Source organism: Amblyraja radiata, chromosome 11 (assembly GCF_010909765.2).
Source record: "Amblyraja radiata isolate CabotCenter1 chromosome 11, sAmbRad1.1.pri, whole genome shotgun sequence".
Taxonomy (NCBI): domain Eukaryota; kingdom Metazoa; phylum Chordata; class Chondrichthyes; order Rajiformes; family Rajidae; genus Amblyraja; species Amblyraja radiata.
Genome location: NC_045966.1, coordinates 59422334 through 59447264, shown reverse-complemented (window position 1 = coordinate 59447264; position 24931 = coordinate 59422334). Strand labels below are relative to the sequence as shown.

General features: G+C 45.3%; 1 protein-coding gene across 4 annotated transcripts in view; it reads left to right on the top strand.

Moving 5' to 3' along the window:
• Positions 1-24931, top strand: part of ppp2r2b (protein phosphatase 2 regulatory subunit Bbeta) — a 582981-nt gene that overhangs the window by 531817 nt on the left and 26233 nt on the right. For all 4 annotated transcript variants that reach the window (XM_033029990.1, XM_033029993.1, XM_033029991.1 and 1 more), the window contains one exon: positions 4702-4866. In XM_033029990.1, the coding sequence (XP_032885881.1) occupies positions 4702-4866 (165 nt within the window). The remainder of the gene's footprint in view (positions 1-4701; positions 4867-24931) is intronic.

Genomic DNA, 24931 nt, shown 5'->3' with positions numbered 1-24931 from the left:
CTCAGAGTTCCCAGAGAGTACTGTCAACAGATTGAAGAGCCTTCTCTTATGTTGTAAAAAAATGAGAAATAGAGGAAAAAATGAATTGTCTAGAATAACTAATTGGGCTTCACACTGTCTCGAAGGTCTCATTTAAGCCCCTGGTCAATGGGGGTGATTATTGATGCAAACCCCTTGACAATCCATCTGACAGTTTTCTCCTCATGACCAGTCCCATTGAGAGGAACTATTGTAACTGCTACGTGATATGTGGATGTACAAGAACTTGCAGAACCTAGAATGAGAACAAGAAAAAGGTTCCACTTGCATCTCTGGGCTGTACCTCTTTACTGGAGAGAAAAATTTGAGTGGGGAAAGTTGTCATCAGTTTTATTCAGTGCTATTTTTTTCTCATTTGGTAGGATTTTTTTTTTAACAGAAACACAGTCATTTCCCATTATCTCTCCTTTTAAGTTTCTCCAGTGCAGTCGGGCTTTTTCCTGGAGGTCCCATCACGTAAACGTATACCTGCAACCATCTTCACTGTGTCCCACCTTCCCAAAGTCAGTGATGAAGCTAGTAGGGCCACACAGCACCAGCAACCTGCGTTCGATCCTGACCTCCGATACTCTGTGTGTGCAGTTTGCACACTCTGTCTGCAATACATGTACCTCTTTATTGGAAGTAAAGTGTTGAAAGTGGCATCACAGGTAGATAGGGTGGTCAAAAAGGCCATTTGGACATCGGCCTTCATCAGTCAGAGCATCAGAAATGGAGGCTGGGAGGTCATGTTGCAGTTATGCAAGATTTTGGTGAGGCCGCATTTAGAGTAAGTGTGTTCAGTTTTGGGCACCATGTTATAGGAAAGATGTTGTCAAGCTGTATATGATGCAGATAATATTTGCAGGGGTGTTGCTACAACTCGGGGGCCTGATCTACAGTTTTAGAAGCGGTTGAGAAGGATAGGATTCTATTCCATGCAGCACAGGAGGATGAGGGGTGATCTTATAGAGGTATACAAAATCATGAGAGTAATAGATCAGGTAGATGCACAGAGTCTCTTGCCCAGAGTAGGGGTATCGAGAAACCAGAGGACATAGGTTTAAGGTGAGAGGGGAACAATTTAATAGGAATCTGAGGGGTAACTTTTTCACACAAAGGGTGAGAGATGTATGGAACGAGCTGCCAGAGGAGGTCGTTGAGGTAGGTACTATCGCAACGTTTAAGAAATATTTTGACAGGCACATAGGTAGGAGAGGTTTAGAGAGATATGGGCCAATTCCAGGCAAGTTGGACTAGTGTAGACGGGACATGTTGGCCAAACTGTTTCTACGCTGTAACACTTTGTGACTCGGGCATGGGCTTCCTCCAGATACGCTGGTTTCCTCCAACGTCTGAAAGATGTACTAGTTCCTCAGTTAATTTTGCAAAAACTGTAAACTGCCCCTGGTTTGTAGGTGTGAGGTAGAATGTTGAGAGAGTTGAGGGGAATATGGGGAGAGTCAAATAGGATTACTGTGGGATTAGTATAACTGGGTGCCTGGTCACATGGACCCACTGGGATGAAGAGCTGTTTCTGTGCTGTATGACTCAGTGGTAGAGTGAATGAACAATCTGCTTGACTGACCCGGCCTCCCCAACTTTATATTTGACTAACAATTAATCAATGCTGTTCACATTGTTTGCTTTGTACACCCCCCCACCTCCCCCCCCCCCCATGGTCTCTTCTCTGGGTTTTCCTGAAACTCCTTATTTATGGAGACTGCATAAAGCCTGACCTGCATAAAGTCCAGAATTCCAACAAATTGACATCTTTATTTCTAATTATTACATGGGGGGGTTCAAAATGTACAATAAATTCCAACAGTTCATCTGTTTTATAATTGTTGAACATGCTTGTGGCCCATTGATTTCTAGCTCCAGGGAGCTAAAGATCAATAGTTCAGTGACTACTTTAACCAGTGGTTGTAAAAACAAGACAGACTCTGGTTTCTATTGCACTTTCTGTATCTGGTATGTTAAGGGCCTGTCCCACCAGCATGCGATTGCATGCGTCTAGCGCGACCAAACGTGGTCGCTTGAGGCGTACGACCGCGCGGGGCCGGTCCCACTTCGAACTGCGGAGGCGTATGCAGTTGTGCGGGACTGGTCCCGACATCGCGCGGGGCTCCGAAACTTCTGCACTGTCCGCAAATTCCGCACGCCAACGGCCTGTAGGCCTGCAGGCGCATTGAGGGCGTACGCAACGTATGCGTGGCGTTGCGCGATGACGTCACCGCCCGGCATGCCGTTGCGTGATGACGTCACCGCCCGACGCCGTGCGACGTCCAAATTCAGTCGGCCCGCCTCCTGCCCAGCTGATTGGTGAGTATGATGTCGGGACCAGCCCCGCACAACTCCATACGCCTCCGCGGTTCGAAGTGGGACCGGCCCCACGCGGCCATACGGCTCAAGCGACCACGTTTGGTCGCGCTAGACGCATGCAATCGTATGCTGGTGGGACAGGCTCTTTACAGCAAATAGAGTGTTTACTGATGCATATTCATTGTGTTAAAATGGAAGCATTGAGAATCAAATTGCATTATACAATTGAATAACATTGTTTTAGTTAGCCCATATGAGGATGGGGAGTCTGGTTCATGCAACCAGATGGATACATAAAAGATGGCAGATGCCAGAATCTTGAGCATAGAACAGACTGCTGAAGGAAATGGCAGATGATGTTTCAAGTTTTGTGTAGGAAGGAACTGCAGATGCTGGTTTACATCGAATATATACACAAAGTGCTGGAGTAACTCAGCGGGATAGGCAGCATCTTTGGAGAGAAGGAATGGGTGACGTTTCGGGTCGAGTCTGAAGAAGGGTCTCAATCCGAAACATCACCCATTCCTTCTCTGCGAAGATGCTGCCTGACCCGCTGAGTTACTCCAGCATTTTGTGTCTATCTTTAGTGTTTCAAGTTTCGTCAGTCTGAAGAAACATTGTCAGTCCTTTTCCCTCCACAGATACTGCCTGACCCATTGAGTTCCTCCAGCAGTCTCTTTGTTCAACCAGATAGTCAGTACACTTCCCCATTGGACATGCTGGGTGACTGTTCGTACACTTATTGCTGGCAGAAGCTTAAATGAGGGAACATCCAAGATAATTTACAAATTGACTGCAGAGCCTTAAATAGAAATGCAACATGAGAAGGAATACGGTGAGAGGGGAAATATTTAATAGGAACCTGAGGTGTAACTTTTTCACACAAAGGGTGATGGGTGTATGGAGCGAGCTGCCGGAAGAGGTAGTTGAGGCGGGTACTATCGCAACGTTTAAGAAACATTTAGACAGGGATATGGATAGGAAAGGTATAGAGGGAAATGGGTCAAGGTGGGACTAGTGTAGATGTGACATGTTGGCCGGTGTGGGCAAGTTGGGCCGAAAGGTGTTTCCACATTGCATGACTCTATGAATAATATGAAATTATGCTCCTTGGAAAAGTGAGAAAATAGCTCTGATAAGAAAGGAAGTTTCTATCCAATATAGAAACACATTCCAGAGACCAGCGTCAGATGGAAAGTGGCCTATTGTCAAGGAATTAGTATCAATGGTTACTACCATTAACTGGTTATAGTTTGTTTAGTTTAGTTTAGTTTAGTTTAGAGATACAGCGCGGAAACAGGCCCTACGGCCCACCGGGTCCGCGCCGACCAGCGATCCCCGCACATTAACACTATACTACACTCTCTAGGGACAATTTTTACATTTACCAAGCCAATTAAGCTACATACCTGTACGTCTTTGGAATGTGTGAGGAGAACGTACAAACTCCGTACAGACAGCACCTGTAGTTGGGATCGAACCCGCATCTCTGGTGCCGCATTCGCTGTAAGGCAGCAACTCTACTGCTGCGCCACAGTGACCACCGTGTTGTCGGAACGAGTGGCCAGTTAAAAGAGTCATCCCAGTCACATCACCGTACAAGTGCATCCCAGATATAGGAGGTATTGGTAATGGGCTTTGTTTATTATTGTGTACTGAGATGTAGCAAAACATTTTATCTTGCATGCTATCCACACCTACATGAGAATAGTGAAACCATACACAAGTACTACAGATATTGCAGAGAGATAAATAAGCAGAGTGTAGAATGTAGAGTTGCAGCTAAAGAGAAAGATCACATTTTTTAAAAACTTGCTGGGGCATCAGGGTAGGTTGAGATCAGGACTATATCCTTAGCTTCTGAGAGGCCCATTTTTTCAATAGTATGTTAATAATTGGGAAGAATCTATTCCTGAATCTGATGGTATGTGCTTTCAAACATTTGTGGCTTCTGCTCAGGAGGGGAGAGGAGAGGAGAGAATGAACGGGGTGTGAGTTCTCCTTCATTATAGTGATACAGTGTGTTAACAGGCCCTTCGACCCAACTTGCCCACACCGGCCAACATGTCCCAGCTACACTGGTCCCACCTCTCATTCCTAATCCCATTCGCCTGCCTTCTCCCCATAATCTCTGACACCCGTACTAATCAAGAATATGTTGAGTATTGTCAAGGATTCTATTGGCTGTTTTCCCAAGGCAGTGTTTAGTGTGGATGAAATCTTTGAGATGGGCTTGGATGGGGGGGGGGGGGGGGGGGGGGGTTGTGACTGCTTAACGTGATGGTACAATGTATGTGATGGCTTGATATTGGGCACTGTATGCAAGTCTGGTTACTTCCTTAATCCATGGCCTTTCAGATATTGTAGATATAAAGCCTGCCAACATGGAGGAGTTGACCGAGGTGATCACAGCAGCAGAATTCCACCCGCACCAGTGTAATATGTTTGTGTACAGCAGCAGTAAAGGAACAATCCGACTGTGTGACATGCGGGCATCAGCACTGTGCGACAAGCATTCAAAGCGTAAGTGTCCAACCTCGTCTTTCACTGCATTGTTTGTGACAATTGTGGACTGCCTTGCTGGATAAGGTCTGCCTTGGCTTGCATGCCAATGGGTAACCACAGATTGATGTGTTGTAATAATTGATTCAATATTGGAGCTGGCACAGTGGTGCAGTGGTAGAGTTGCTGCCTTACAGCGCCAAAGATCCGAGTTCGATCCTGACTATGGGTGCTGTCTGTATGGAGTTTGTACGTTCTGCCGGTGATCTGGTGGGTTTTCTCCAGGATCTCCGGTTTCATCCCAGAGATGTACAGGTTTGTAGGTTAATTGGGTTGATATAACTGTAAATATTTCCTTGTGTGTGTGTAGGATATGGAGGATGATGCGGGGATCACTGGTTGGTGAAGACTTGGTGGGCCGCGGGGCCTGTTTCCTCATTGTATCTCTAAACTAAACTAGACTAAACAAAAATTCAACCCAGCAGTGCTCCTGCTCTCAAACACAACCACACCTGACCAACCTCCCCAGGTTAAGGTGACACAGCAGAGAACGCTGCTATCCCACAGCTTCACAGCCCCAGGTCTGATCCTGGTCTTCAGCACTTGCTGAGTGAAGTCTGCATATGCTCCCTGTGGCCACTGGGTTTCTGAATGCTCCGGTGTCGTCCCATGTTCTGAAAGATATGCTGGTTGTTTGACACTTGTAAGTGTCCCATGTTCTGAAAGATATGCTGGTTGTTTGACACTTGTAAGTTGCCGCTGGTGTAGTTTCATGCCAAAAGAATCCAAGGAGAGTTGATGGCCATGTGAGAAGTAAGTAAGTAAGTAAGTAAGTTTATTGACCAAGTATTCACATACCAGGAATTTGCCTTGGTGTTCCGCCCACAAGTAACAACATGACATACAGTGACAGATACGAATGACTCAGAAAACACTAAACATTAATAATAATAAAACATTAATGATAAAACACCATTGATCAAGCATGTGAACCAACAAAATACCAGATCAAAGGGAGGCTACAGATTTTTGGCTGTTGAGTAGAGCAACTACTCGTGGATAAAAACTGTGTTTATGTCTGGCTGTGGCAGCTTTGACAATCCAGAGTCGTCTTCCAGAGGGAAGTGATTCAAAGAGTTTGTGGCCAGTATGAGAGGGGTCAGAGATGATCTTGCCCGCTCGCTTCCTGGCCCTTGCAGTGTACAGTTCATCAATGGAGGGAAGGTTGCAGCCAATAACCTTCTCAGCTGATCTGACAATTCTCTGCAGCCTTAACGTGTCGTGCTTGGTGGCTGAGCCAAACCAGACCATGATGGAGAAGGTGAGAACAGACTCTACGATGGTCGTGTAGAATTGGACCATCGTTGTCTGTGGCAGATTGTGCTTCCTCAGTTGCCGCAGGAAGTACATCCTGTTGTGCCTTTTTGACTGTGGAGTCGATGGTAGCCCCCCACTTAAGGTCCTTGGAGAGAAGCAATAAGTTGCAATGGGCCAGGAAACTAAGGAGAGAAGGAATGACACTGATGGAATTGGCTTGCTGAGAATGTGGATAGACCCAATTCCTGAAGGACTACTGGATCCAACATACCATCAGAAGTGAAATATTGTAGACAGCAGAAAACAGCAAACTGCACGTTAGGCAGCACATGTACCAAAATAGAGGGATAAACGTACAATTGTCGAGATTTACTGTTTATTAGCCCGAGGAAGAAGGGATGGTGTGAAGGAAGAAACAAAGGGGAGGTAACAGAGTGGAAGGAAGGAGTGATTGAATGAGAAAAGTTAGGATGTAAAAAGCAGATGACAATAGGACAAGATGGAAATGAGAGCAGTCGTTTTAACCTAATGTTATTGGATTCACTGAAGGCAGATGGGTGTCAGTTGCCTCATCATAAGAAAATGGTCTTTCTTTCTCACTTGCAATGGGTTGTATTTGAGTAGATCCTTCCTGCAGACATTATGGAATCTGGGTTAAACTTTACTCTAATTCAGTTACAGTTTAGTTTATTGTCACGTGTACTGAGGTACAGTGAAAAGCTTTTGCCGCGTGCTATCCTGTCAGCAGAAAGACAATACATGATTACAATCAAGCTATTTACAGTGTATAGATACATGATATGGGAATAATGTTTAGTGCAAGGTAAAGCCAGCAAAGTCCAATCAAGGATAGTCCGAGGGTTACCAAGGAGGTAGATAGTAGTTCAGGACTGCTCTCTGGTTGTGGTAGGATGATTCAGTTGCCTGATAACAGCTGGGAAGAAACTGTCCCTGAATCCCTTTGCAATCTTACTGGCCAAACCTGCAAGTTGCTGGGGAAACATAGAGCCACAAAACAACTGGGAGTATCTCAGCGGGACAGGCAGCATCTCTGGAGATAGGGAATGGGTGATGTTTCGGGTAAAGAACCTTCTTCGGACTAATCTGAAGAAGGGTCTCGACCTGAAACGGCACCCCTTCCTTCTCTCCAGGGATGCTGCCTGCCCCGCTTCGGTTTAAACCAGCATTTGCAGTTCCTTCCGACACAGAGACAACTGGGACATGGGACAGAAAGGAAGAAAAGCAACCCAAAAATGTAAAGTAGGTGCAAAATTGTACCTTTCACTCCCCTCGAACATTTAACACAGTGAGCTTTTTCACAAAGGAGATTAAACTTGAAAGCTGTTCACTTATCAGCTGAATGGCAATAACAACTTGGAAGTCTTAGTGAGAGACAAAATTAATACTGATTGCAGAGTGGTGTGAGTAAAGGGCCTGTCCCACTTGGCCATCATTCGCGCGCCATTTACACGACTTGCTAGCGTGTGGGTAGCGCGTGGGCAGCGTGTGGGTAGCGCGGGGACGGGCGCATGGAGTGGTGTGGAGGAGTGTGGACTTCGTCCTGAATGAAATCTTCGTGCGCCACCGGCCTGTCGCGTAAACTGACGGCCAAGTGGGACAGGCTCAAGACCCTGGCGCGGCGCAACGTCTCACCTCCAACAGCAGCAGAAGCAGGTAAACGATGGCCGAACTCGGCCTGGAGCTCACGGCCGTTGCGGATCCGGATCTGCCCCCACTCCTACTCCCAGAGCGGAGCCAAGACGATTGGAGATAGACACAATATGCTGGAGTAACTCAGCAGGACCGGCAGCATCTCTGGAGAGAAGCAAATGGTGTCGTTTCGGGTCGAGACCCTTCTTCAGACTGAAGAGTCTCGACCCGAAACATCATCCATTCCTTCTCTCCAGAGATGCTGCCGGTCCCGCTGAGTTACTCCTGCATTTTGTGTCCATCTTCAAATGACATCACACGCTCCAGACGGCTGTGCGGGCGCATGATGACGTGCGCACAGTTACAGATAGTTACAGAAGATAGACACAAAAAGCCGGAGTAACTCAACGTGACAGGCAGCATCTCTGGTAAGAAGGAATGGGTGACGTTTCGGGTCAAGACCCTTCGGTTAGGGATAAGGGAAATGAAAGATATAGACAATGATGTAGAGAGATAAAGAACAATGAATAAAAGATATGCAAAAAAGTTACGATGATAAAGGAAACAGGCCATTGTTAGCTGTTTGCTGGGTGAAAACGAGAAGCTGGTGCGACTTGGGTGGGGGATGGTAGGAGAGAGGGAATGCCGGGGCTACCTGAAGTGAGAGAAATCAATATTCATCGCACTGGGCTGTAAGCTTCCCAAAGGAGGTCAGGGTGATGTCTGATGTATGTGGGAATGCGCAATTCTTGGTATCGCCTTCCACTCGAAGCCGCTTCCCCTGTTGAAAAGGTGTACGCAGTGGTGTCCACCAAGAATCTCAGTTGAGTTATTGCAGTGTTAATATCAAGAGATCCTAGGTTCATTGCTAAGTCTGTGGTAGTTTAACCAAGCAGATATCTGATGCTAATTCCCCTCCACCTAACATGCATGACTGTATGTGGGAGCAACTCTTAATTAGGTGTGTGTGTGCCTGGGCTGTATGCGTGTGCATGAAACAGAATATGGTGTTACTGTGGGATAGCCTGCATCTTTACTGCACCTGGCAGTCCCAAGAAAAACAAACAAAAGCAACAAAAAGAAAAATGCTGATGTTGGAAGTAGAACATAAAAGCAGAAAGTGCTGGAAATAGAGCAGCACCTAAGGGCCTGTCCCACTTGGGATAGAGAAACAAGAGTTCTCAAGAAGCGCTCGGGACCAGAGTACTTAACTCTATTTCTCTCTCCTCTGATGCTGACTGACTTTATATGCATTTTTAGAACTTGCTGTTTTTATAAAAAATGACCACAACCTGTGCAGGAATTATTTATTTGTTGATGCTAGTTAATGCTATTAGTTGTAGCTTTGAGTGTTATGTTCATTGTATATATTCAGGATGATCTTGCGAGGTGCATTTTCCATCCAGATGTCCGCTGTCCTTTCATTTGTGAAGATACCCAGAGCACCTTACATACATCTGTCCATTCTCTCCATCCTGTTTACTTTATCCTACTATCTCGATGCCACAGACGTTCTGTACTGTGATGCAATATTAAGGTATGTTGTATGATGGAATTTTATTGGAAAGCTGACTGCCAATTATATCAGATTCTTAACTGTATAAATTCAGGAGATTTGCTTCCAGGTCTTCCCAGATCTCTCTCAGCTCTCCTACCACCACCACATCCTGAACTTAACCACACCACAAGCTAATTGTGTGACATACTGTAACAACCAAGCCTCCATCCCGATATGCCCCACCCCAGTCATCAATGTCCCTGTTCAAACTCACACACTCTTCACCCCGCTTGACTCTCTGACCCCAACAAACCTCACACACTCTCTTCACCAAGGTCTGACTGTCAAACGCAATGAATAACTGCTTGCCTTCAGCTCCACAAACATTGGGTGAGCTAGGGTCTGTTTAATACAACTTTCCTGGGGAAACATGTAGACCATGATATTTACTCTATTATTAAATTTTCACCCAACTTGACTCTGCTCTGCACTGTGCTGAGGGCACTGGTAACCAGTATGATTCTATAGAACAGAAGTAAATAGAAATAGGAATAGGCTACCTAGCCTTTCAGGCCTGCCTTGCCATTCAATATCATCACAGCAGATCTATGGTGGCCTTAACTCCTCGTCTATGTCAGTTCCTCATAACTCTCAATTCTTCAATTCTTCAAATATTTATGCATCTCCACCTGAACTACATCTAATCATGTGGCCTCCCACGTTATAGGGTATAGCATTCCACAGATTTACCATCCTCTGAGGATAGCATTAAGCAGGCCACCAGTATAAACCAGCAGAACACCTTCATTCAGTCCTCCTGAACCAACCTGATCTCCTGGTTGCTAAACACTTTAATTTGCCTTCCCATTCCCACACAGACCTTTCTGTCCTGGGTCTCCTTCATTGTCAGAGTGATGCTAACCACAAATTGGTGGAACAGCATCTCATATTTTGCTCAGGCAGTGGTATGAATATTGATTTCTCTCACTTCAAGTAACCCCGGCATTCCCTCTCTCTCTATCCCTCCCCCATCCAAGTCACACCATAGAAACATAGAATACAGGTGCAGGAGTAGGCCATTTGGCCCATCGAGCCAGCACCACCATTCAATATGATCATCCAAAATCATTATCCTGTTCTGGCTTTCCCCCCATATTCCTTGATTCCCTTAGCCCCAAGAGCTAAATCTAACTTTCCTTTGAAAACTCCAGTGAATTGGCCTTCTGGAAGAATAACTCTCTGGGTGAAAACGTTTTTCCTGATCTCAATCCTAAATGGCCTACCCCTTATTTTTAAACTGTGACCCCTGGTTTTGGACTCCCCCAACATCAGAAACATTTTTCCTGCATCTACCCTGTCCAATCCACTAAGAATGTTATGTTTCTATAAGATCCTCTGAGAGAAAACATATTTTGTACTTCAATTTTAAATGACTGGCCCCATTTCGTATAGCTATGTCCCTTTGTGACACGCCCACCAGTTGAAACATCTCAACATCTACCCTGACAACCCCCTAGGACATTGTTTGTGTGAATAGAAGTCACTCCTCATTCTTCTAAATTCGCTGGAATACAGATCCAAACCGTCTATCCTCTGTTGATGGGACAAGCAAGTCAAGTCAAGTCAAGTCAAGTTTATTCATTACATACACATACGAGATGTGCAGTGAAATGAAAAGTGGCAATGACAAGCACGAGTTAGCCTGGTGAATCTCCTTTGGAATGCCTTCAATGCAGTCTAGTTTAGAGTTTAGTTTAGAGATACAGCGCAGAAACAGGCTCATTGGCCCACCGAGTCCACACTGACCATCGATCCCCGCACCTTAATACTACCCTACATACACAAGAGTCAATTTACATGTACACCAAGTCAATTAACCTAAAACCTGTACATCTTTGGAGTGTCAGGTTTGGGGAGAAGGCAGGAGACTGGGGTTCGGAGGGAGAGATAGGTCAGCCATGTTTGAACGGCGGAGTAGACTTGATGGGCTGAATGGCCTTATTCTGCTCCTATTCTTATGACATTGAGTGTGGGAGGAAACCAATGATCTTTGAGAAACCCACACTGCAAAACTCTACCACTGTGCCGCCAGTCATATCCATTTTTAGCTCAAGCTCCTCATAATATCTCAGCAGAACCTCCTTCCCAATCCTACCTAGGTTGTTAGTGGTGGAGAAGCTTGTGTGGTCCTGAGATCCTGAGAGCAATGCAGTCTGGAGCTATGCGTTAAGGTCGAGGGGGAGGCCTCTGACAAAGAGCAATCCAACCAAGACCTCAACGGTGGAACAGGCGGAGGACGATGGCTGACTTTAGTGGAGCGTCGCAACGGCTGGGAAGGCGGATGAAGGCTGCAGCAGAAAAGGGTCTCCGGTCGTCTTGGACTTCATGCCACTGGATCCTGACCCAGATCTGTCATGAACCGTGGGGTGGCTGTCTGTGCACCAGTCTCCCCACGTTAAACAAAGTCACGCACAGGCGTCCTCCCTAAAGAAGACAGCGATATTCGTTTCGAGTGACCACCGATGATGATGGAACACCACAAAACTGTCTTCCTCCCGCAATCCACACATGCTTGAGATTTTGACTTTGCCTATCCATCCCTCTGTCTCTTTCATTTGAAGTTTAGACCTGAGCTGAACAAATTGATTAATTATGGTCATTATATAATGCTTCAACCTGTTCAGTGCCACCCCCGAGTATACTCGGCTCATGGCCAATAGTGAAAAAAATCTTCACAGTGAGCAGGTTAACTTTGTCGCACCTTACTGCCCCACACTATGGAAACACAAGTAAGTAAGTAAGTAAGTTTATTGGCCAAGTATTCACATACAAGGAATTTGCCTTGGTGCTCCGCCCACAAGTAACAACATGACATACAGTGACAGTTACAAATGACTCAGAAAACACTAAACATTAATAATAATAAAACATTAATGATAAGCCACCATTGATCAAGCATGTGACTGCAGATGCTGGAATCTTGAGCATAAAGCAAAATGCATCTGTGAAGGCAATGGGCAGACAACGTTTAAGGTCGGGACCCTTTACTTTACAACCTGTCTGACCATGTCCCACCACAGAAGCTGCCTGGCCAGTTGAGTTCCTCCAGCAGTTTATTTTTGCTCTGCTCCATGCAGTGAAGCACCACAGACCTTTCCCCAGCTCTCAATGCACCTTAAGTACTCAGTCATTCAGCCTGGTTTATTTGCAACATCCTGTCCTCCCCCGTATCACAGTAGGGTTAGACCTAATTATCAATAATTGCCCATTAGTACTTTTCCTCTTTCATCAGTGATGGTGAGCGATCATAATTTCTAGTGCCTCTTCACGCTTGTTTGATAGAGATACCAGTATATGAATGGTGCAACATTATATTGATAATACATTTCAGGAAGAAGTGTAATATTTAAAGTGTACCATGAGCGTCAGGTGCAAGGCTTGGAATATATTCTCCAGCCAGATGTTTGTATTATATTAGATGAAAATTTTTTTTTTCATTTGAAGATAAATTGCATGGTGACAGTTGTGGTTATTGCAATGAGCTTTTGCTTTGTTGAATGCAGAGGCTGAAAGAAACAGTGGAAACATTTAAATTTTGCAGAGGAAATGTAATAAATGCCTAAAGGAAAATATGCAGCGGTCTGGGGAGACAGCAGAGCAGTGAAATTCAGTTAATCGCTTTCTTGACTGGTATGATGTGCTCAATACTATTTTATAGGATCCATTATTGTATCACTAATAGCCCTGTCCCATGGTGCGAGTTCATTCAAGAGCTCTCCCGAGTTTTAAATAAATCAAACTCGTGGTAAGCACGGAGAATGAACGTAGCGGGTACGTCGGAGCTCGGGGACGTCTCTTAGCGGCTCGTAACGCTAACGGCAGATACTCGGGAAGACTCACTAATGCCAGGTAAGCAGGGGGAAGACTCGTGAAGATTTTTCAACATGTTGAAAAATGTCCACGAGAGCCCCGAGTACCGACGGGTGGCCATTACCGTAAATCTCCGAGTTCGAATCAGGGCAAACTCGGGAGAACTCTTGGAATGAACTCGTACCGTGGGACAGGGGTTTAAGGCTCTTTGCTTTGTACACAATTTATCCCCCAATAAACATGTTTATGATCTATAATTTCTAAGAGCGTTAACATGCCATAATAAATGCATTAAAACATTTAAGTATATGAAAAAAAGAAATTGTATTAGCTGATAAACTACCTCTGTTGAAACTGAGCACACAGTGATCTGTAATTACACAGGGGTGGCAGTGTAAAGGGAGACATGTTCTCAACAGACGGACCAGTCACTGCCAGTCCCCAGTCATGGCCCACATTCATTAGGGAGCGGTCCTGAACTCCACACCTCAGTGCTCAGCAATATCTCTACACATCCCAACCCTGGAAGACAGCCTCCCCAGTGCAAGCCATGCATGTGGTGGGAGCGAACACACAGAGTATGGGAACATATACCAGGATTGCAGCACGAAGGTGCACAAAAGGAAGGGTGGTCTTTTATAATGTACAGCAGGGTATATAGTTTGGATCAGACAGCATCTCTGGAGAAAAGGAATAGGTGATGTTTCAGCTCGAGACCCTCCTTTGTCTGAAGAAGGGTCTCAACCCAAAAGGTCACCTATTCCTTTCCTCCATAGATGTCTGACCTGCTGAGTTTCTCCAGCTCTTTGGGTCTATCTATGGTTTAAAACAGCATCTGCAGTTTCTTCCTGCATATCTAGCTTGAGTGTTTGGACTGGAAGACCAAGAGTATTGTAGTAGGCCAGCTCTCTGCAGGATAGCATTAAGCAGGCCACCTGTATAGACCAGCAAGACCACCTTCCTTCGGTCCTCCTGAACCAACCTGATCTGCCGGTTGCTAAACACTTTCATTCTCCTTCCCATTCCCACACTGACCTTTTATCTCACTACATCATTGTCTATATCTCTCGTTTCCTTAACTAGTTATCCCTCACTAGTCTGAAGAAGGGTCTCGACCCGAAACATCGCCCATTCCTTCTCTCCTTCTCTCCAGAGATGCTGCCTGTCCAGCATGTTGTGCCTATCACCATACATACCTCAACATCAAGTACAAAAACATGGACAAAATATTAAATCTTATAATGTACCACCAATTTGTAGTGTAACTCTTTTTATGAATACTCATTATTACACAGAATTTCTAACAGGGAAATATACAGATATTTATCGTTCCACAATATTTCTAACATTTCATCTAATGCTGGCAAGATTTCTTTTGCACATTTCTCACACTTCCACTTCCTTTATTTCATAAAGCTTCATTGATAAAAAATATATACTTATCAATATATAAGTATATATATCTTAATTTATATTTGTGATCTCATCAAGTCACTGTATTAATTCTGCCATCAATCCAATACATTTTGTTGAAAAGGCACCCGCGCCATTCATGTGGCCTCTAAACAAAAGGTGCTTAAAATGTTGACACGGGGCACTGCAGATGCTGCAATCTTGATAAAGAAACAATTGCTGGAGGAACATAGTGGGCCAGGCAGGAACCGTGGAGGGACATGGAGAGATGACATTTCGGGTTGGGACCTGTCTTCATTCCTGAAACACCATCTCTCCATATTCCTCCACAAATGCTGGCTGACCCACTGAGTTCCTCCGTCAGTTTGTTTTTTGCTTGCCCTTCAAGTGTCTGTACGGCTGTTACACACCACCCTATCCTTCAGAGTCCAGTGGCGGTTATACCTTAGACCGCAGTCATTGCAATGGCTACACCAAGCTTCAGTGTGTCCTTTAGCACAAACCCCTACCTCCTGAGCTGTGCCAGATGGCAGCTTTTCCTTGTGGGCATCCCATTATGCAGAACTCTAATTTGGACAAAAATGCATCTTTCACTGAGTTGATCTTCCAGCAGCTATGGATGTCTATATTAGTGTGCATCCCTGGAAGGGGCTCGGACATCAGTGAGTCCCCTGTTATGCATCGACTCAAGACAAACCTCAACAAGATCACATGCATCTACCTCCAGACCTCCTCAGCAAGGGCACAGTTGACAAAGAGGTGCTTGATCATTTCATCCACAACACAGCATGGCATTCGGAGTGAGATTCCCAACTACGCAGATCAGATCTGACCAAGTAGGCCTTCCTCCTTTTAAAAAAATCAAAAATAATCTTTATACATAAAAAATATATACAAAACACAAAAGGCTTCTTTACATTCATAACATGTTTGCTGCCTTACCCCTCTTCTGCTTTATTCCCTAATGATGTATCTATACACTGTAAATAGCTCGATTGCAGTCACGTATTGTCTTTCTCCTGACTGGTTAGCACGTAACAAAAGATTTTCACTGTACCTCGGTATTCGTGTTAGTAAACTAAACTGAACTAACTATGCTTATCTAGCTTGTACTAGGAATTAATGGGTTCACTGTCCCCAATCTAACCTTTTACATTTTGTTATTGATGGATGCAGTTTTACAAATAGGTTCTTGCATTTATTGAGCAGGTTTTATGTCCCAAGGGCATCTGAGGTGCTTTAAAGTGGATGAGTGTCTTTACATCTGGGCATCAATGTCTCAGACAGTGTAACACCTCCCTTGCTACTTAGAGTCCTAGTCTGTCTGCAGGAAAACAGACCCTTTGTCCAACTCGTCCATGCTGACTAAGATGCCCTCTCTGTTAGTTCCATTTGCTAGCTTGTATTGATCACATTGCTTATTACAGCTTCAGTTCAGTTCAGTTCAGTCTAGTTTATTGTCACGTGTACCGAGGTACAGTAGGAAGCTTTTGTTGCAGGCTAACCAGTCAGCGGAAAGACAACACATGATTACAATCGGGCCGTTCACATTTGACAGATACATGATAAGGGAATAACGTTTAGTGCAAGATTAAGCCAGCAAAGCTCAGTCAAAGACAGTCCGAGCGTCACCAATGAGGTAGATAGTTCAGGACTGCTCTCTGGTTGTGGTAGGATGGTTCAGTTGCCTGATAACAGCTGGGAAGAAACTGTCCCTGAATCTGGAGGTGTGGGTTTTCACACTTTTGTACCTTTTGCCCAATGGGAGAGGGGAGAAGAGGGAGTGGCCAGGGTGTGACTCGTCCTTGATTATGCTGCTGGCCTTGCCGATGCAGTGTGAAGTGTAATGAGATGTGCATGAGATGAGCTTGCTTGTATTGATTACGTTACTTGTTACACATTGATGTTACAGCCTAGATTCCGTGGTTAGGTCCATGGAATTGTATTTATTTGCAGGGTGTGACTGTTTCTAGCAGTCCGAGAATTTATTAGTCATCGTTAGCTGCCCTTCTGAGTATAACTAACTGAGTCATGACTAACACCACCGGCCAAAAAGCATCTCCGTGGAATTATTTTGTTGAGGCTGGAGCTGGAACCAACATTCAGAGGACAGATTAGAATGCGTAAAGGGAGTTGAGAAACTAAGCTGACATTGTCAGTGGCAACGTTCAATAAAACAATTTGGAGTGAGCAATTGGCCCACAGGGATCAGTAAAGAGGATTGTGGTAGCTTCGGACAGGAGGGAGAGATCAGCGTATAAATCCTGGCCCAAGGCAAAATCAGTAGAGACAAAAGGCAGAATTTTCTTGTTAGATTTCTGATTTCCTGTCATTTGCATTTGTGTTTTCCCTCTTAATCTCTGCTAATTATTGATTAATTGCAACGGTGTTGTTTAATGGAAGCTGTAAGGATTTATCACTAACACTGGTCCTATTCTGGTCAGAGGTGATAGACTCCTAACTCAGTTTTCATGTGTGGAAGTATTCTCCCACTTTAGGTCCTCCAGAGCATTTATTCAATCCGTTCTTGCAGATCTCACCAACTGAATTGATTTAAATGTTCTGGTAATATAACACTGCAGAAATAGGCAATGTGTTTCAGAATAAAAACACAAGACTGTGCATTTTTAAAAAGTTAGCCTGTAAATAAATAGAGCTCCATTTATCACACTGTTTTGAAGTGGGAATGTATTGTGTAATATATTGAAACTGTGGTGAATAATGGCTGGATTATTCAGGAAATTCTCCATCAACAAAAAGAAAATTAATCATCTACGACAAAATAAGAAGTAAATAAAAATCCTGCCACATGATAAGGTAACAAGTAGGTTGATTGTTATCACTGCAGAGAGGCCCATTTGTGTACGATGAATAATGAGCTGACTCAGGCAGATTTGTGTGTGTAGGTAACATGGCTGCTGCCTCAGCACTTCTGCCACTGCTCAAAACAAGTCTCTGTTTTCCTCCTGTTCCCTTGCCTCCTCTGCTGAAGTTGCTGATTCATGCAGCCACTCCATCCCACAGACTTCAGCTGCTCTTGGGCACTGTGACCTGATGGACTGCTTTCAGTGCATAAGCAATGGGTATGAATTACAGCAGAACAGCCTTGAGGAGCTGAAAGGTTCAAATATGAGGGAATCCGAACCCGCTCAAAACCTACCTGTGGACATTTTCCAGCAAGTGGGTACTGTTTCAGAATAAGGTCAAAGACCTATTTTCCCTGCCGGTTATAAGCCATTGGCAGGCACGGAACTCGCTATCAAAATATGGAGGGGACAGGGGGGACACCATTTGTTGGCGGCCGCGTGCGCATGCGTAGACTCACACACACATGCGCGAGGCTTCGGATGCTCAATCCAGCGCTAAATGCAGCTCAACTCTGTCTGTCTCGCCGGGTTAACCTACAGCCCTGACTGGACTGATGGGACACCAGCGCTGCTTCTCCACGCTGGCCATATTTCCCGCATGCCCAGGCAGGTTAACCAGGCGGGACAGGCAGAGTTGAGCTGGGTTTAGCGCTGCTTCTCTGCGCTGGCTGTGGGCTTGGGGGTACAGCTCGCATCTGACTCCCGACCTCTCTGGCCACCCGTGGGGGGGGGGCACTCGGGTGGGGACGGGACAGCGCCGGAGACTCGGCCGGGATCGATCCTGGTTGCGGATGAGGCGCAAGTCTGTGCCACGTCTCCCTCCTCCAATCACCGCACTCTATCCTCAACCCACCCCCCCCCCCCCCACTCGTCACTCCTCCAATCATCGCGCTGAATCATTATGTCCCGCCCCCATTGCCTGCTGACCGACGTCTCTCTCGTCCAATCGGCGCCCTCGATCAGCAGTCCCACCTCCACTGTCTTGTGGAAAGCAGAGATTTTAAAATCTGGATGACAAAAACTTGGGGGGGGATGTCCCCCACCTCTCGAAACATGGGGGGGGGGGGCGTGTCCCCTCTGGCCCCCCTGGGTTTTCCGCCCCTGCATTGCAGTACTTCCAATGCTTGGTGTTTAAAACTGGCCAATCATTCCCCTGGTACACAAAATTGCTGGAGGAACTCAGCGGGTGCAGCAGCATCTATGGAGCGAAGGAAATAGGCGACGTTTCGGGCCGAAACCCTTCTTCAGACTGATAGGGGGTGGGGAAAGAAAGAAGGACAAAGGGAGGAGGAGGAGGAGCCCGAGGGCGGGCGGATGGGAGGAGACAGCTAGAGGGTGAAGGAAGGGGAGGGGGGGGGGGGGGGACAGCACGGGCTAGCCAAATTGGGAGAATTCAATGTTGATGCCAAGGGGACGCAGGGACCCCAGACGGAATATGAGGTGCTGTTCCTCCAATTTCCGCTGTTGCTCACTCTGGCAATGGAGGAGACCCAGGACAGAGAGGTCGGATTGGGAATGGGAGGGGGAGTTGAAGTGCTGAGCCACCGGGAGGTCAGGTAGGTTATTGCGGACTGAGCGGAGGTGTTCGGCATCATTCCCCTGCCCTACTCCACCCCCTACTGGTCCCTCTGACATAGTAACACATCCTACATACAAGTGCATGCTGCAAGGTGGAAGGAGTCCCTACTGAATCCAAACCAGCTCAACGCAAAACAATCCAGCTAATCCCACACACACACCTTCTCTGCAAATCCCTACAAATGTTCTCTTTCCAGACACTCTTCCACTTCCCTTTTGAGCACAACATTGCTGAAGCAGGGTCTCGATTCCTTCTCTCCAGAGATGCTGCCTAGCCCGCTGAGTTACCCCAGTATTTCGTGTCTATCTTCGGTTTGAACCTCTGGAGAGAAGGAATGGCTGATGTTTTAGGTTCAGACTGAAAGTCAGGAGAAAGGGAAATGAGAGATATAGACGATAGATATAGAACAAATTAAAGACGTGCAAAAAAGTAACAATGATAAAAGAAACAGGGCATTGTTAACTGTTTGCTAGGACATTAAGATCACTAAGAAAACGCTAGGAACAATGTAGTTCAGGCAGGATTTACAGAGAGAAACAAGAGGCAAGGTTTCAGATGGGAGATTGTTTTTGAAAACCAGGAAAGTCCCATTTCCCTGGGGTCATGAAGTGGCTTGATGCTGAAACATTGACTCTGTCCTCACTGAGTGTCACTGGCATGTTTTGTTTTAGTTTTGATTCTCCAGCATCTGCACATTGACCTTTCAGTTAAACTGGTGAAAACTCTGCTAAATCTGCACCAGCTAATCTTGGCCATTGCACTAAGACCACTCATTGGAGAAGTGTCACTGGTAAGGATTGTCATGGTTTGATAACCCAATTAATGCCCCATATATATATATATATATATTATATATATAAAATTTAAGAACAGCCACACGTGCGACATTTTAAAGCAGTCCTAAACCCCATAAAACCTTCATCCAATATGAACCTACAACATCCAGTTATTAAGGGTCTGTGGTGTGTTTTCAGAGTTGGTTGAAGAACGCTGCTTGGGAAATGTTAGTCTTTGAGTTCCCACCACAAACCCCTGTCTCACGGTGCGAGTTGACCCACGAGGTACCCAGAGTTAAAACTCGTGGTAATAACGTACGATTGACGTAGCTGTAACGTCGGAACTCGTGGACGCAACTTAGCGACTCGTGGCGCTAACGGCAGGTACCCGTGAAACGTGTTAACTCTTGGAAAAATTCAAACAAGTTTAAAGTTTTCCACGAGTAAAATGTACTGCTGAAGTTAAAAATTGATACATTTAAACTCGTTTTAAGAACGTAGTGGCCCGTGCGTTTACCTTAGTGTCTTGTGAGTCTACCGTGGGAACTCTTTAACTCAGCCGGCAGGCAGCATCTCTGGAGAGAAGGAATGGGTGACGGGATGACATTTCCAAAATTCTGCTGCGTCTTTGTGTAAATACAGCACTGTGTGTACACTTATTGTCAACCAGCATCTGTCCTTTCTTGTGGGGAGGGGGGGGGGGAGAGTGGAGGGAGAAGAGGGGGAGACAGATGGGGGTGTCTTCATTCACTGGCGGCGGAAACAGGCAGGTGAGATTTTACATCCACCTTGTGTGTGTGTGTGTGTCTCTCTCTCTCTCTCTCTCCCTCCCTCCCTCTCACACAGGCTGAGAGACTGCCTCTGTGAGTGTACGTCTCTTTCTCCCCCTCTCTCACACACAGTAAGACCGAGGTACTGTGCTCAGTCCATCTGTGTCTCCCACATACACAGAAAAAACGCTGCTTTGTGTGTGTATATATGTCTCCCCCCATTTCTCTCTTTCTCCCCCGCCCCCCCCCCCACCTCTCTCTTTCTCCCCCCCACACACAATAAGAGCGATGTATTCTGCTTAGTCTCTCTACCCTACCACACACACAGATAGACCGAGGTCCTGTGCGCTCTTTGTCCCCCAGTCACGCCGAAGTACACCACACTGCCTCTGTGCCGCTCAACATGATGTGAACATAATAAGTCCACAGGCATTGGAGTTTTATATGTGGCCTAGAAACTATGCTCTTCAGCATACCAGCTTCCCATTGGCTGAGCATCCCCCCCCACCCCCCCCCCGTATACCAGCCTTTCCATTAGACATTCAAGTACAATGAGGGAAGCATAGAAAAGTCCCAATTCCACGCAGCAGATTAACTACAGATCAGTAATGTTGAGAGTGTGTTATGTTGACAAAGTTTGCATCGGACAGAAGGGTTGACAGAAGCAGGTAGCTACTTTATTATGTAGTATTGCTTTATGTTTGCACAGTCAATTAAAATGCAGCAGTTATGTGATGAACAAGTAGGGGATGGCCAATAAAGGCTGGCCAGCAATGCCCACGGCCTGAAAATGGAAAGGGCGTGTGTGTCAACTAGATCTGGGGGTTCTTGTGCATCAGTCACTGAAAGTAAGCATGCAGGTACAGCAGGCAGTGAAGAAAGTGAATGGCATGTTGGCCTTCATAACAAGAGGAGTTGAGTATCCGAGCAAAGAGGTCCTTCTGCAGTTGTACAGGTCCCTAATGATACCACATCTGGAGTATTGTGTGCAATTTTGGCCTCCATATTTGAGGAAGGACATTCCTGCTATTGAGAGAGTGCAGCGTAGGTTCACAAGGTTAATTCCTGGGATGGCGGGACTCTCATATGTCGATAGAATGGAGTGGCTGGGCTTGTATACTCTGGAATTTAGAAGGATGAGAGGGTATCTTATTGAAACATATATGATTATCAAGGTTTTGGTCACGCTAGAGGCAGGAAACATGTTCCTGGCGTTGGGGGAGTCCAGAACCAGGTGCTACTGTTTAAGAATAAGGGGTAAGCCATTTACAACGGAGATGAGGAAAAACCTTTTTGCACTGAGAGTTGTGAATCTGCGGAATTCTCTGCCTCAGAGGGCAGTGGAGGTCAATTCTCTGGATGCTTTCAAGAGAGTTAGATAGAGCTCTTAAATGTAGCGGAGTCAGGGGATATGGGAGGAAGGCAGGAACGGGATACTGATTGTGGATGATCAGCCATGATCATAGTGAATGGCGGTGCTGGCTCGAAGGGCTGAATGGCCTACTTCTGCACCTATTGTCTATTGTCTATTGTCCTTTATGCCCAATTAGTGAGAGTAAACATAAACATTTGCATTACATATAATAACTTTCAAGTCATTAAGCATGATCACAATCAGTCAAGTTCTGTCAAAAGCAAATTGAGGCATAAGGGAAAGTCTATTTGAATTGATGAGCAAATCACCTGGGTTTTATTCTGCTTTGACAGAGATGAATGTTGGTGTGGGCAGCAAGAGAAAACTCCCACAGGCTCGTTATGAGGGGATAGATGGGAATCTTCCTTGCCTCTAAAAACAACCACATGGGGTCTTGGTTTATCACCTCATCTGAAAGGTAGCTCAGAGGCAAGTTAATCTCTCCAAAGCCATGGGCTATGGTCGAAAAGCAAATTAGCCAGCAAGGGAAATGCCTCATGAACTGCAAACAATGCAGCCTACAGTCTGAACATATTAAAGGCCACACGGTAAATGGCTCGATTGTAACCATGTATTGTCTTTCTGCTGACTGGATAGCACGCATCATAATCTTTTCCCTTGGTACATGTGACAATAAACTAATCTGAACTGAGTTCAGGGCTCCACAGAGCTGATGGATTTTCAAGTGACCACAGGAGAGACTTAAAGATATAGGAAGGAAGATGCTGGTTGAAACTGAAGATAGACACATGCTGGTTGAAACTGAAGATAGACACAAAAGGCTAGATTTTAACTCAGCGGGTCAGACAGCATCTCTGGAGAAATTAGACTGGGATTTTGGGAACTGGGATTTTTTAGCATGTGTAATGATTGATTTTTAAAAAAACCTCCTAAGATTGCAAAGTGCTCTAAAGCAGCAGGCAGGGTATATATCTAGCGAGTGTACACTGTTCAGGCTAACTACCTTACACTGCTATATTATCTGGGTAGCATTGTCTGTAGCACCATCTGCCAGGGAACCATGGTGTAAATTGAGGATTCTCATTAACATGTGTCTGAATAGGACACCTGCTCAATGACCAATTTAAATTTTCCAACACAGGTTGTTGCGTCAAAAATCATAATGCTGTGAAAGTGCCAGAGAGTGCTGCTTCCAAAGCAATCGCGCAGAAGTGTCTACAGCGTGCAATGATCGAATCTCTTTGCATCTGGACAACAATGCCCTGACGTAGGTTGTCAGGAGATTTACCAGAATGATACCAGGGACAGGGACTTTCAATGCCGCAGTCATTTCTGACCAGAGTTTGGAGAAGCCGAAGATAGACGCAAAATACTGGATTAACTCAGAGCGACAGGCAGCATCTCTGATTAGAAGGAATAGGTGACGTTTCGGGTCGAGACACTTCTTCAGTCTGAGAGTTAGGGGGGGAGGGGGAGACACAGAGATAAGGAATGGTAAGGTGTTAAAACGAGACAAAGAAGATGGAGATCAAGGAAAATATAGAATAGATCATTGTTAAGAGAAGGTGACAACGAAGCACACCGAGATACATTTTATCAGCGGGATAGTCAGACTGGTCGGAGAACTGGGAAGTGAGAGTCATGGAGAGAGAGGGAAGACAATGGTTACTTGAAGTTATAGAAGTCAATATTCAATCCGCTGGGGTGTAAACTGCCCAAGTGAAATATGAAGTGCTGCAGTTCCTTCCTACACATTTGGAGAAGCTGGATTGCCCTCCTCTGAGCAAGGAAGAATTTAGAGAAAGCAATTTAATGGCGTAAATAAGCTAAAGCCAATTCCTCTGGCTACCCAGTGGGCTCAGAGTTAAAATTGTAAGAAGAAGTATGATGAGAATTGTTTTTACCGTGTGTTGTGATTGTCTGGAATCATATTGCCTAACAGTGTGGACCAAGCAGAGATAACAGTATTTCTAAAAAGGAGAGTTGGTTGTGTGTAAAATTTGAAAATATTAAAAAGGGCCTGAACAGGTTGGACAGACTGAGGTCTACTAAAACAATAGGAAGCAAGGAGGTGTTATCACAGTGAAGAATTGTTCTGTCATCATGACTTCAGAATTAAGGGACAGAAGTTTAGGGGTAACATGAGGGGGAACTTCTTTACTCAGAGAGTGGTAGCGGTGTGGAATGAGCTTCCAGTGGAAGTGGTGGCGGCAGGTTCGTTGGTATCATTTAAAAATAAATTGGATAGGCATATGGATGAGAAGGGAATGGAGGGTTATGGTATGAGTGCAGGCAGGTGGGACTAAGGGAAAAAAGTTGTTCGGCACGGACTTGTAGGGCCGAGATGACCTGTTTCCGTGCTGTAATTGTTATATGGTTATCATACAACATGTTCGTGAATGCAGGAAATCGAGAATGGAAACCCCCTGTTTTATCTCCCTCTATTAATAAACTCAGATCATCTTAAGTAGCACAGACTAGAGATTAAACCAGGAATTAAGTCAAGCAGGGTAATATGTTCGTCAAACACGAGAGACTGCAGGTGCTGCAACAAACTCGGTGTGTCAAACAGCATCTGTGAAGCCAAAGGAAGTGTCAACATTTTTGCTTTGTGATCCTGTATGTGGACTAAGAGTGGAGAGAGAAGATACCCAGTATAAAGGCAAGAGGGGCCGTGGTGAGACAGGCACCAGTGGTTTAGTGAGTCTTATTTGTTTGGACAATTTTTTTTTGAACAATGCACTTATCTTTTTCCCACATGTTGACATTCTTTCTGTTAGTTTTCAACTTCTGCATTTTACATTGTTGCATGAGTGGTGGTCCATTGCAGCTTGACACATATGTCATGGATAGCAGAGTAATAGCTTGGAAAAAGATCAATGCAATTTTCTTAATCAAGAAACAGCCTCCTTCTGTCTACTTCTGTCCATTTCCCTCCACAGATGCTGTCTGACCCATTCAGTTCTTCCGT